The following is a 12,242-nucleotide window of genomic DNA, read 5'->3' as shown; positions in this document are numbered from 1 at the left end:
ATACTGTCCCTCCCAGCCAACTGACTTGGGGTGGTTCACAACAAAGGTAAATACAATTTAAAACCTGTTATGGAGCATGCAGTGTAAAATTTACAAGACCACAACAAAGACAGCTAAGCAGCAAGAGGATTCATTTAGGATACATGTTTGCAAGCATGGAGAAAAAGCCAATTGGTGCATTCTCTGAAGTCTACATCAGTGCAGACTGATCAGTGGGGGGGGGCCTTCACACTCACTGGTGGGGGCAGGGGGTCGTCCCTGCCATCTCTGCGGCTCCACGGAGCCCTCTGGGGCGTGTGGTGTCCCTGAAGGGACACCGCAGGTCGGGGCTGGGAGGGCCGAAAGAGCCAGTGCTGGTGATTATGCACAGCGCCAGCCCGCCTCAGCCCCTGCCGGCCCCCGGTATACCCAGGAAGCTGCGGGAGTTCCCACGTTTCCTTAACGGGGCCTTCCGTAGTCCTGGGCTGGGATGCGCCTGTGCTGGCGGTGCCATGGGGCATTATCAGGGATTTCCCCCGAAGCGCTGCCACCGCCAGCGTGGGCATTCTGGCCCGTGCATAATGGGCCAATCAGATGCTTGGGGGAAGAGCACCACTGTGAGAGCTCCATCAGGGCCTCAGCTCTTCCAGGAGCTCGTTCCACCAGGTCGGGGCCAAGGCCGAAAAGCTGAAGCCCTAAATGGAAGCTGAAGCCCTAAGTGCCCTGGGTCTGCTCCTCCTGGCATGATCAGCCCATCTTCGCCGATCTTCTCGGCATTTCTTGAAGGTCCCTTGTCCGAGAACTGTGTGCCGTGTGTGAACAACAGCAAGTGCCTTCGCGGTAGTGGCCCATCCTGTGGAACCAGCGGCCTGAAGAGGTGCGTGCCTTGAGGGGCCCCCCGAGGCGTCCCAGGGCAGGCAAGCGTGCTCTTTTCCCGAGGGCGTTTGGGGGACTGTGGTCCACCAGGCAGCTGATGCACTTCGGCCGTGTCTTCACCGTCCATGTATCCTACCATCCTTGAAGGTGGGTAAATCTTAATAGGGATAGGTTTTTAATATTTTATGTTTAAAGAATTATTCATACAGGCTGGACTTCGGGAGCAAATTCTAACAACGTTCTGTTGGGCAGAATCTCGTGGTCAGAAAACCTTAAGGAAACGGGAGTCCAAGAAGGTTGGGAGTTTCTCAAAAGTGAAAGAGTGAAGACACAATCACAGGCCGTTCCCTTGAGAAGGAAAAGTGGGAGGAACCTAAGGAAACCAGGATGGGTCCCTAAACAGCTTTCAAAAGAATTTAATAATGAAAAAGACTCATTTACAAAATGGATACGTGAGTCCAGGAGCACATTCTAGACTAACAACATTTGGGGCAGATATCGGGAGAAAGCCCCTCCCCTGCCACTAGTTGTTAGTCTTTGAGGAGATGGGCACAAAGTTACTCAGTGATTTTCCACGGCAGAGTCTGAATTAGAATCTCTGACTCCCCCCCCCCCCCAACCACGCTTACGGCTGTGAAATCAGTTATCTTTATTTCTGAATATTTGGCACTTTTAGAAAAGCATTTTGCTTTCTGTTTTATCAGATAACACAAATCTACTGCTCATACGTAGGTCACAATTGGAGGCGAGGGGTGCAGTTCCTAATGTGCAGGAGCCAAGAAACGTTGGTATGCAGGGCCAGAACTGTGTGGGGCTATGACAGCACTACGTCCCTTTTGTATGGTCCAGATTTTACCAGTTCAGAAACATAGGTTATATTGGGCTTCTCTCTTTAAAGATGTCTTATCTGCCAAAACAAAGATGTGGTTATATTTGAGGATGCTGGATTAGCTAGCCCAAGTTGTAATCTATTCCCATTCTGGCTCGCTTGCAAGATGCCTCTATCAGTCCTTTTAGTATTTTATTCCTAATTTATAAGGTCAGAGATTATTTCTTACAAAGTGCCTTTTGACAGGTCTATGTTCTGCGAGATCTTTGCTCCTCTTGTTTAAAACAGTGGGCCAAAGTCATAAAAGGCTTTGCATTAGTTTTGTCTCTGCTTGCAAAAATCCTTTTTTTTTTACTTCTGCCTTCACAAGCCAGAACCTGGTCCGTGAGCGTCTCTCTTTCAGGCTCTCCTGATGGCCTTCAGGGCCCTCCTCCGGATCTCCTTGGTCCTGGCTGCGTAGACAAGGGGGTTGAGGACGGGCGGCACCAGCAGGTAGACGTTGCCCATGGTGACGTGAACCAGCCGAGGCAGGTCCCTCCCAAAGCGATGCACCACGGAGAGCCCGACCAGGGGCACGTAGAAGGCCAGGACCACGCACACGTGAGCCATGCAGGTCCCCGAGGCCCTGAGGCGCTCCTGCCGAGAGGCCAGCTGCAGGACGGTGCTCAGGATCCTCACGTAGGTCAGGAAGATGAGCAGGGAGTCGAGGCCCATCACCGCAAGGATGGCGGTCAGCCCGTAGATAATGTTGGGCCGTCGGTCGCCACAGGCCAGGTGCATGACGTCCTGCTGGACACAGTAGGAGTGCCTGAGGGTGTTGGGGCCACAAATGGGCAGGCGGTAGACGAGAAAAGGAAACGGGAGGAAGAAGACGATTCCCCTCGCGACGGCCACTATGCCAATCTTTGCCGTCACTGAGTTGGTGAGGATGGCAGCGTGCTGCAGAGGGTGGCAGATGGCCACGTACCGATCCACGGCCATGGCCAAGAGGATGGTGGACTCTGTTCCTGAGAGGGAGTGGATGAGGAACATCTGGAGAAGGCAGGCTTCGTAGCCAATCTCCCTGGCCCCAAACCAGAAGAAGACAAGGATCTTGGGCATGGTGCATGCAGAGAGCACCAAGTCCACTGCTGCCAGCATGCAGAGGAAGAAGTACATGGGGACGTGGAGGGCCGGCTCGGTCTTCACCACAAACATCACAGCACAGTTGCCCACAACAGCCACAACATACAGGGCACACAAGGGGAAGGCCAGCCAGAACTGGGCAGCTTCCATGCCAGGCAGACCCACCATGATGAAGGAAGAGATGCCAACGGTTCCATTAGCGAGGGTCATGTTGCAGTCCGGGATGGGGTGTTCTACAGAGCTGCAAGGAGAGGGGAAATCATATTCTGAATGTCAAAGAAACATATGGCCTGTATGGCCCCTTCCAACTCTATGATTCTATGATATGGCTTCAGGCACAAGGGATATGGAAGCTCTTCTCTGGCCCCAGGCCCTGACAGTCCAGTTTCCCCTTCTATTCCCTGCAGGAGAGCCTCAACTGTGGATGGCCCTTTCCCAGGGGGTGGGACTGGATGGCCTGCATGGCCCCTTCCCACTCTAGGATTCTAGGAGTCTACTTCAGCAGTGGAAGGGGCTGCCTAAGGAGGTGGGGAGCTCCCCCTCACTGGCCGTCTTCAAGCAGCGGCTGGACAGATCCTTCTCCTGGATGCTGGAGGCTGATCCTGCATTGAGCAGGGGGTGGGACTAGATGGCCTGCATGGCCCCTTCCCCCTCTAGGATTCTAGGAGTCTAGTACAGCAGTGGAATGGGCTGCCTCAGGAGGTGGGGAGCTCCCCCTCACTGGCCGTCTTCAAGCAGTGGCTGGACAGATCCTTCTCCTGGGTGCTGGAGGCTGACCCTGCACTGAGCAGGGGTGGGACTAGATGGCCTGCATGGCCCCTTCCCACTCTAGGATTCTAGGAGTCTAGTTCAGCCGTGGAAGGGGCTGCCTCAGGAGGTGGGGAGCTCCCCCTCACTGGCCGTCTTCAAGCAGCGGCTGGACAGATCCTTCTCCTGGGTGCTGGAGGCTGACCCTGCACTGAGCAGGGGTGGGACTAGATGGCCTGCATGGCCCCTTCCCACTCTAGGATTCTAGGAGTCTAGTTCAGCCGTGGAAGGGGCTGCCTCAGGAGGTGGGGAGCTCCCCCTCACTGGCCGTCTTCAAGCAGCGGCTGGACAGATCCTTCTCCTGGGTGCTGGAGGCTGACCCTGCACTGAGCAGGGGGTGGGACTGGATGGCCTGCAAGGCCCCTTCCCACTCTGGGATTCTAGGAGTCTAGTTCAGCCATGGAAGGGGCTGCCTAAGGAGGTGGGGAGCTCCCCCTCACTGGCCGTCTTCAAGCAGCGGCTGGACAGATCCTTCTCCTGGATGCTGGAGGCTGACCCTGCACTGAGCAGGGGGTGGGACTGGATGGCCTGCAAGGCCCCTTCCCACTCTGGGATTCTAGGAGTCTAGTTCAGCCATGGAAGGGGCTGCCTAAGGAGGTGGGGAGCTCCCCCTCACTGGCCGTCTTCAAGCAGCGGCTGGACAGATCCTTCTCCTGGATGCTGGAGGCTGATCCTGCCCTGAGCAGGGGGTGGACTAGATGGCCTCATGGACCCTTCCCACTCTGGGATTCTATGAACCATCATCACCATCCTCTTTGCTGCTTCCTAGCTTAATCATCCAGCTTCCTAAAATCACATATTTGTTTCATGTTCCTGAGACCAGAACAACAATTACAAAAGTACATCAGAGCCCCATTCCAGACCTATTTGCCCAATCACAGAATCACAGAATCCTAGAGTGGGAAGGGGGCATAGAGGACATCTAGTCCAACCCCCTGCTCAACGCAGGATCAGCCCAAAGCATCCTAAAGCAAACTACATCTTCTACATAAGATAGTTAAAATAGATTTTTATTCAGAGTATACTCTTTCCTGTGTTCACACGTGGAAGCTTCTCCCCTGAATAAAGCTTTATGGGTCGTAAAGGAGCCACGGGACTTGGCAGTTTTTTTGCTGCTTCAGGCCAGCACAGCTGCCCACCTCCGTCTAGTAACTCCTTCTGTCTTAAAGAAGTATGCCTGACCCCAACTTGGGCCAGAGCTTGCTCCGTCCTGCCCCCCCCCCCTGGTGGAATGAGCCCCCGGAAGAGATCAGGGCTCTGCCTGCCTATCGCAGTTCTGCAAGGGCTGCAAAACAGAACTTCACCAGGCGTTTGGTTGAGGTCGACTGGACCAACATCAGCTGCTGGGCCCCCCAGAAAACCCCTCCCTGCACCTGAATTGACCAACCTACATGGCCATAGTTTACAGGTCTTTAAGCAGCGGCCGGACAGACGCTTCTCCTGGATGCTTCTAGTCCCACCCCCTGCTCAGTGCAGGATCAGCCTCCAGCATCCAGGAGAAGGATCTGTCCAGCCGCTGCTTGAAGACGGCCAGTGAGGGGGAGCTCCCCACCTCCTGAGGCAGCCCCTTCCACTGCTGAACTGGACTCCTAGAATCCCAAAGTGGGAAGGGGCCATGCAGGCCATCTAGTCCCACCCCCTGCTCAGTGGAGGATCAGCCTCCAGCATCCAGGAGAAGGATCTGTCCAGCCGCTGCTTGAAGACGGCCAGTGAGGGGGAGCTCCCCACCTCCTCAGGCAGCCCCTTCCACTGCTGAACTAGACTCCTAGAATCCCAGAGTGGGAAGGGGCCATGCAGGCCATCTAGTCCCACCCCCTGCTCAGTGGAGGATCAGCCTCCAGCATCCAGGAGAAGGATCTGTCCAGCCGCTGCTTGAAGACGGCCAGTGAGGGGGAGCTCCCCACCTCCTCAGGCAGCCCCTTCCACTGCTGAACTAGACTCCTAGAATCCTAGAGTGGGAAGGGGCCATGCAGGCCATCTAGTCCCACCCCCTGCTCAGTGCAGGATCAGCCTCAGGCATCCAGGAGAAGGATCTGTCCAGCCGCTGCTTGAGGACGGCCAGTGAGGGGGAGCTCCCCACCTCCTCAGGCAGCCCCTTCCACTCCTGAATTAGACTACTAGAATCCTAGAGGGGGAAGGGGCCATGGAGGCCATCTAGTCCCACCCCCTGCTCAGTGCAGGATCAACCTCCAGCATCCAGGAGAAGGATCTGTCCAGCTGCTGCTTAAAGACGGCCAGTGAGGGGGAGCTCCCCACCTCCTTAGGCAGCCCCTTCCACTGCTGAACTAGACTCCTAGAATCCTAGAGTGGGAAGGGGCCATGCAGGCCATCTAGTCCCACCCCCTGCTCAGGGCAGGATCAGCCCCCAGCATCCAGGAGAAGGATCTTTCCAGCCGCTGCCTGAAGACGGCCAGTGAGGGGGAGCTCCCCACCTCCTTAGGCAGCCCCTTCCACTGCTGAACTAGACTCCTAGAGTGGGAAGGGTCCATACAGGCCATCTAGTCCCACCCCCTGCTCAGTGCAGGATCAGCCTCCAGCATCCAGGAGTAGGATCTGTCCAGCCGCTGCTTGAAGACGGCCAGTGAGGGGGAGCTCACCACCTCCTTAGGCAGCCCCTTCCACTGCTGAACTTCTCGGACTGTGAACATTATTTTTTTCCTTCTATCTAGTCAATATTGTTCTCCACATAGTTGAAACCCAGTATTGTGGGTCCTTTCCTCTGCTGCCCACAGGAGCTGCTTCCTGCCCTCTTCCAAGTGACCACCTTCTCCTTGCAACCACTTTATGAGGAGAGGCTGTGGCTCAGTGGCAGAACCCCTGTTTGGCGTGCAGAAGGTCCCTGGTTCACCCCCCCCCCCCCAGCATCTCCAGTTGAAAGGACCAGGTAGAAGGTGACATGAAAACCTCTTCCTGGGACCCTGGGGAGTTGCTGCCTGTCTGAGTGAACAATACAGATTCAGATGGATTGATGGTCTAAGGCAGCTTCATGGGTAGGTAAGGCTGCTTGGCTGGCCCAAGGCTGCCAAGGACGCTTCCAGGCACAGCCTTCCAAGCCAAGTTTGACGCTCCAGTCACTCCTCTGCACTGTAGGAACCCAAAGGCCCCCTTTGCAAGGAGCCCTAGTTCTGTGCAGTGATCTCATTCATCTCATACCTTGTTGCCAGGGGATTATTCTCCTGCAGTCATTGAGTTTCTTTCTTCCAGGCATCAGAGAGAGCCCTGCCGGCAGCTCGAGCGGCTGGTTCAGGTGGACGAGGAGGAGGCTGGATATAGAAGCCAGCCAAGGGAAGCAGAGCTCCTCTGGGCCACTCGGTCGACACCAGGGATCGCAGGCCCTGGGCAGTCTCAGCAGAATCCGGTTCCCACAACACACACATGGAACAGCTGCTTTTGGCCACTGCCCTTGGTGCTTCTCCTCCTCTCCCTTCGCCTGGGACCAGCCTGTCCTGTGTTCCAGTCCTGGCGTTGCAATAAGTGCTATGAAGTCGAGCTCTTCTCTTGAGAGCTAGGATGGAGCAGGATTTGAAGAGTGGTGGGTGTGCCTTCTCTGATTCTCTGTGCTTGGCTCACCCCATTCTGATGTCTTTGAGCAAGTAACAGTGAAATAAAAGAGAGTTAAATCCCACCCAAGGTATATACGGGACTGATGGAGAGATCTGCAATATCAGTCCAGGGGCCCCCTTCGATTGGTGTTGCCAGGTTCCCTCGGCCACCGGCAGGGGATGGGGTAGAAGGGTTGCCAGCTCCAGGTTCAAAAGGTGGAACCTCAGGAGCCCAAAAATAAGGACGAGCACGGACCGGCTTACAAATCTCTGATTGTTTATTTATTTATTTAGATTTATATACAGCCCTCCCTGAAGGCTCAGGGTATTATGTGAAATTTTGGCCGGTTCATGATTTGTGAACTGAACAGCTGTGCCATGGGAGCAGGCTGCCCCTGTGGCTCCACTGCTTCTGAGTGAAACAGCTGAGCCACCAAGGCAGCCTGCTCCCCTGGCTCAGCTATTTAGAGCCTAAAACACCTGAGTTGTGGCATGAACCTCATATGCAAGCTGACTGTGTTCATGGAGTTCATGATTCAGGTAGTGGTTTGTCCATAAACCATGAACTTAACCACATTTTTGTAGTTTGTGCCCAACTCAATATTTCCCCGAGAGAGCACTCCATTCATCAAGTGCCAATCCTTGGCCCAAAAGATAACCCAGCCTAGAGCAGCCAACTGAAATCAGGGCCATAACGGGCTATTACGGTTCTGCAGGGCCTGTAAGAGAACACCCTTCTGCCAGGCCTATGGTTGAAGCCAAGGCAGTTTAGTGGGCTTCCCTCCTCTCCTTCCACTGCTAACACATACTACCAACCCTGCAGGCCAGGTGCAAGGTGACAGGTGAGGGGAGAGCTTTTTAAGTTGTCGATATTTAACGGTTAATTTTAGTGATATTATTGTCACCCCTGGTTCATGCCAGCTTGTCTGGTTTCTCCTGTCCTGGAGCTGAACTGGCTCAATTGAGGCCTCGTCTAAGCAACCCCCTTCCTGCTCGCGATACACGACAGAGCGACTCTGTGTTCGTATCTGGGCTGCTTCGTGGGATGCATAACAACTCTCTGGCACAGCTGGTGCCTGCATGTTAGATAAACAGTGTTAAGTCTACTGTGTTCAGTAATCACAGACTCCAGGTCTGAATTTGGGTTCAGGGGGTTGTGGGGTCTGAGGCCATGATCAGATGCTGCCTCCCACCAAATTAAAGACTGCCTGAGATTTTTCCAGTTCTTGGGGCTCCTGGATCTTAAGAGGTGTTTGGAACTGCACCCCAAATACCTGGAGACTTTGGGGGTGAAGCCATGAGTAGGAGGGATTTGGGGCAGGGGGATGGACCGCAGTGGAGTATAAAGCTATGGAGCCCACCTTCCAAAGCAGCCATTTTCTCCAGGGGAACTGACCTCTTTACTCTGAAGATGAACTACAATTCCAGGGGCCATTCCGCACAAGGACCAATGCTGCCGAATGTTCACAGAATGCAGAAACGCTATATTAAATAGTGAAATTTTGTCATTCCGCATACCTTTATTTTTAGTGGAATATAGAAGTCCCAGTAGCGTTTCATTCATTCCCCACAGGTTTCCGGTCTCGCTGGAATCGCAACAAAGGAAGCAATTTTTTTCAGCGCTTCTTCTCGCCCCTGGCCGTCAATCGAACGGAACAGCCAATGGGGTGTTCATGCTCCCGAAAAGCCCCTTTCCTTTTAAGAACTGTTTTTTTAAAAACCAAACACACCTGTTGCAACGAATATGCATTCAATCGTTGCATCGCAAAGACCTTTTTGCTGGTGTGGGAGCTGGCGATTAATCGTTTACATGCTCCTCAAGTAGAAAAAAAAATCCCCCCCCCACGGGCGCGATTTGTGGCCGAAATTACGGGCAGTGCCGAGCAGGGGGCTGTGTTGTGCTTGGGAACTTAGGGAGCTTTATTTTACTTTAAATCACTTCTGTGAAGGGACTTTAGCCAGTGAAGCCTCGCTTGTTGGTTGCTTTCGCAGGTCTAAGGGGAAAAAATGGCGATCGCTTCTCCGGAAGTTCGGGGCAGGAGCGGGGGAGGGACATTGAGAACACATGTCTTTCGCGGATGCGTTGCAGCTTGTGCGCAAAGTGTAGCGGTTTTTTCAGGGGGGAATCCACTTTTCCCGATTCCTCGAAAAGTGCTACAATGAAGAGCTTTATGCGGGAGTGTTGCAGATTGTGCGCGACGTCATGCGGGACGTTGAATTTGTAGCGTTTACCAATGGTAAAACTTCTGCTACATTAAAGTCGTGCGGAATGGCCCCAGGAGATCTCCTGAGTAGGCCCCACCACCAACTGAGGCACAAGCCCAGGAGGCAAACCCTACTTAGATGTCAATGTTGTTCCCATAGACAACCAGACAATACTGTTACAGAACCTAATCGTCGGACTGAACATCCCAGCATACCTGGACGTTGAGGAAGGGGATTCTACCTCTCTCTAAGGGTCTATAGGCATTATCTTCTCGAATGGAGTGCCTCTCTTGGTGTTAGCCAGCTTGGCATAATAGTGAGGAGGGGTGGCCTCTAATCTGGAGATCTAGGGTTGATTCCCTGCTCCTCCTCCCCATGTAGCCAGCTGGTTGAGCTTGGGCCAGTCCCAGTTCTTTCAGGGCTCTCTCATCCTCACCTACCTTGCAGGATGCCTGTTGTGGGGAGAGGAAGGGAAGGCGGTTGGAAGCTGCTTTAGGATTCCAGGCAAAGTAAAGCAGGGTACAGAAGCCCTCTTCTTCTGTTATGTACAAGGTTCCAAGGGCTGTTGACATCCAAGTCCTGTATTTGCTTCCACTATGAAATGCAGAGACCGCTACCTAGCTTCAGGTTACCCTGCAAGCGAATGAGCAGAAGGGCTTCCAGAGCATCCTTTCTTGGGGGTCCAAAATCCTGGGAGAGGGGCCTGATCCCTTCAGGGCAGCGGAAAGGCAGCCTGGATCTGCAGTTTTGAGCTGAGCAATGTGACTAAGGAACTGGGCATTTAGAAACGGCATTCCGCTCCCAGGTTTGTTCATGGCTGCTTCAAATGTCACAATTTCCCCGAAATCCAGGCAAAGCGGTGGAGTCGAGCACTTCCTCTGGGCAAGAGCGCTGCTCCATTATCCCATTTTTAGCATTTGGCACGAACGCTTTCATGGCCTTCCTGTTGTTGCAGCTCGTGCTCTGCTGCGGCTCCTTTCCAGGCAAGTCATGAAACGGTCTTTGCTAGAGGGCAGAAGTTGCTCCTGCCAGAAATGGACGGAAGCCATCTTTTCAACACTCCCCCCCCCCCAGCTCACTGTGCTTTAATAGGGGTGTTGTGTTTAAATGAATCCATCAGTGAACTGTTTTGCTTCAACCGCTTGTGAAACTAGACTAAAAGCACTTAATCCAAGCGAAGGGGTCTGATTTCGCGGTGAAAGGTGACTTTTGGGTAGACCTGCCTTTTGGGTGCTGTTGAAATCCGTCTAGCCTCAGTGAACACAAGTAAGACTTGTCCTGCCTCCGTAAGAAAAGAAACGGTTGCCACGTAAACAGGGGGGGGGGTAACTCTGGGAGCCAAACGGAGCTGGTGCCAGGGTTTCAGGTGGGATGCCAGCCTCCAGGTGGGACCTGGGGATCCCCTGGAATGACAGCTCGTCAGGGTGGACTCTCTGGCCGTGTCCCCCACGGAGGTTCCTGCCCTCCCATGCCTGGTGCAGCGAGTGCTGCCTTGCCCTTGCCCTTCAGGTTCTCGCATCTGTTACTGCTAATTCTGCTTGTTTCCAATTGATGATGCCGGCTGTGTATTGGGGCTGCTATTGGTGTGATCTGAGGATTTATATTGTATACAAGCAGCAGAGTTAATGTATAAAGGATGAGACCAGACAAGGCAGTTACAATGTATATAAAAAGAACATTTTTAACTCGCTAACAGGATAGGGAAAATGAAGGATAAAACAATAAAATGCATAACTTCCTTTGCTCCTTCAGGAGGATACACCTTAGCTGTTACACGGTGAAGATTCAAGATGGATCTACCTCTCTGCGTAAAGCAGATCTCTCCTCAGACAAAGGGAGGAAGGAGAACCCTTCTCTCCCTGCAAAAGTTGTGAATGTGGTAAACAAGCATGAGGCAATGGCCCCTAAACAGATCTAAACTGTTGAGACTGTACTGTGTAGTGACTTATTTTAAGTATTGAATAAACCCTTGTATATATATTTAAAGGCCATTTTTCTTGTGTGTGTCCAGTCCTGAAAACACACAACTCCCGGGAAATTGTTCAGAAGTGCCATGCGGGGGACCAGGAGCAATAGTGGTGACTTTTAATTAAAGTGTTTATGGCAGCTGTGCCATTTGGAGAGGCCCTTTCCTCCGCAGAGATTCTCTTGGCAAACAGCAGGAAGCCTTTTTGTCCCAGAGTGTTGTTTATCTTTCAGGCTGATTCTCACAATAAAGTTATTTGCATCTCCAGCTTGCAGGCTGCTTGCCGGCCATAAATCAGAGAGGATGATAAACAATTTGCCCCGTGAATGGAGAGAGGAAAAGGAGTCCTGCCAAGGGCCCATCAGGAATGGAAAAAGACCATTTACTCTGCACAGCATCCCAGGGCAAATTTCTTCTGATTGGCTGAGCTGTGCCAGATGGGTTCTCTTTCCAGATGATGAATAAAAAATCTGCACAGCAGCCTGGGAACCAGTCACTTTGGATCACTGAGCTGGGTTCAGAGCTGCTCGCAAAGCCAGAGGAAGCCCTGAGAGATCAGTAAGTAGATGAGAGAGACAGGGACAGGGACAAAGAGTGCCAGGGCTGGCCCGCCATTGCTTCACCACTGCTGCACGGGGAGGGGGCACGCCAAGAGATGGATGCCAGGGTGACTCTTGCTGGGCTGCAGCTGCTGACTCCTGTGACCGTACAGTGGCTGGGACTAGAGTAGAGCCAGAGTGAGTGTGGAGGAATTCTCCTAAAATGCTACATAACTCTTCTTTTTGTCGGAAAGGGGAACTACATTGGCTGGTCAGTAGGTGAAGGGCATCTCTCATCCATACAGGATATGGAATCAATGCAGTGATGGAATGCAGAGATTCCCAGCGTTCAGTTCTGGGATTTGGGATATTTT

At 53.0% G+C, this 12,242-nt stretch overlaps 1 protein-coding gene across 1 annotated transcript; it reads right to left on the bottom strand.

The window, feature by feature from the left end:
• Window positions 1-2,083: 2,083 nt before the first annotated feature.
• Window positions 2,084-3,019, bottom strand: LOC143840533 (olfactory receptor 51E2-like). Its single transcript, XM_077344144.1, has one exon. It carries the CDS (start codon window positions 3,017-3,019, stop codon window positions 2,084-2,086), a length of 936 nt encoding a protein of 311 aa, XP_077200259.1.
• Between the last annotated feature and the right edge of the window lie 9,223 nt (window positions 3,020-12,242).

Source organism: Paroedura picta, chromosome 6 (genome assembly GCF_049243985.1).
Source record: "Paroedura picta isolate Pp20150507F chromosome 6, Ppicta_v3.0, whole genome shotgun sequence".
Taxonomy (NCBI): domain Eukaryota; kingdom Metazoa; phylum Chordata; class Lepidosauria; order Squamata; family Gekkonidae; genus Paroedura; species Paroedura picta.
Note: the sequence above shows the minus strand (reverse complement) of the source record. Positions and strands in the feature narration are given on the sequence as shown.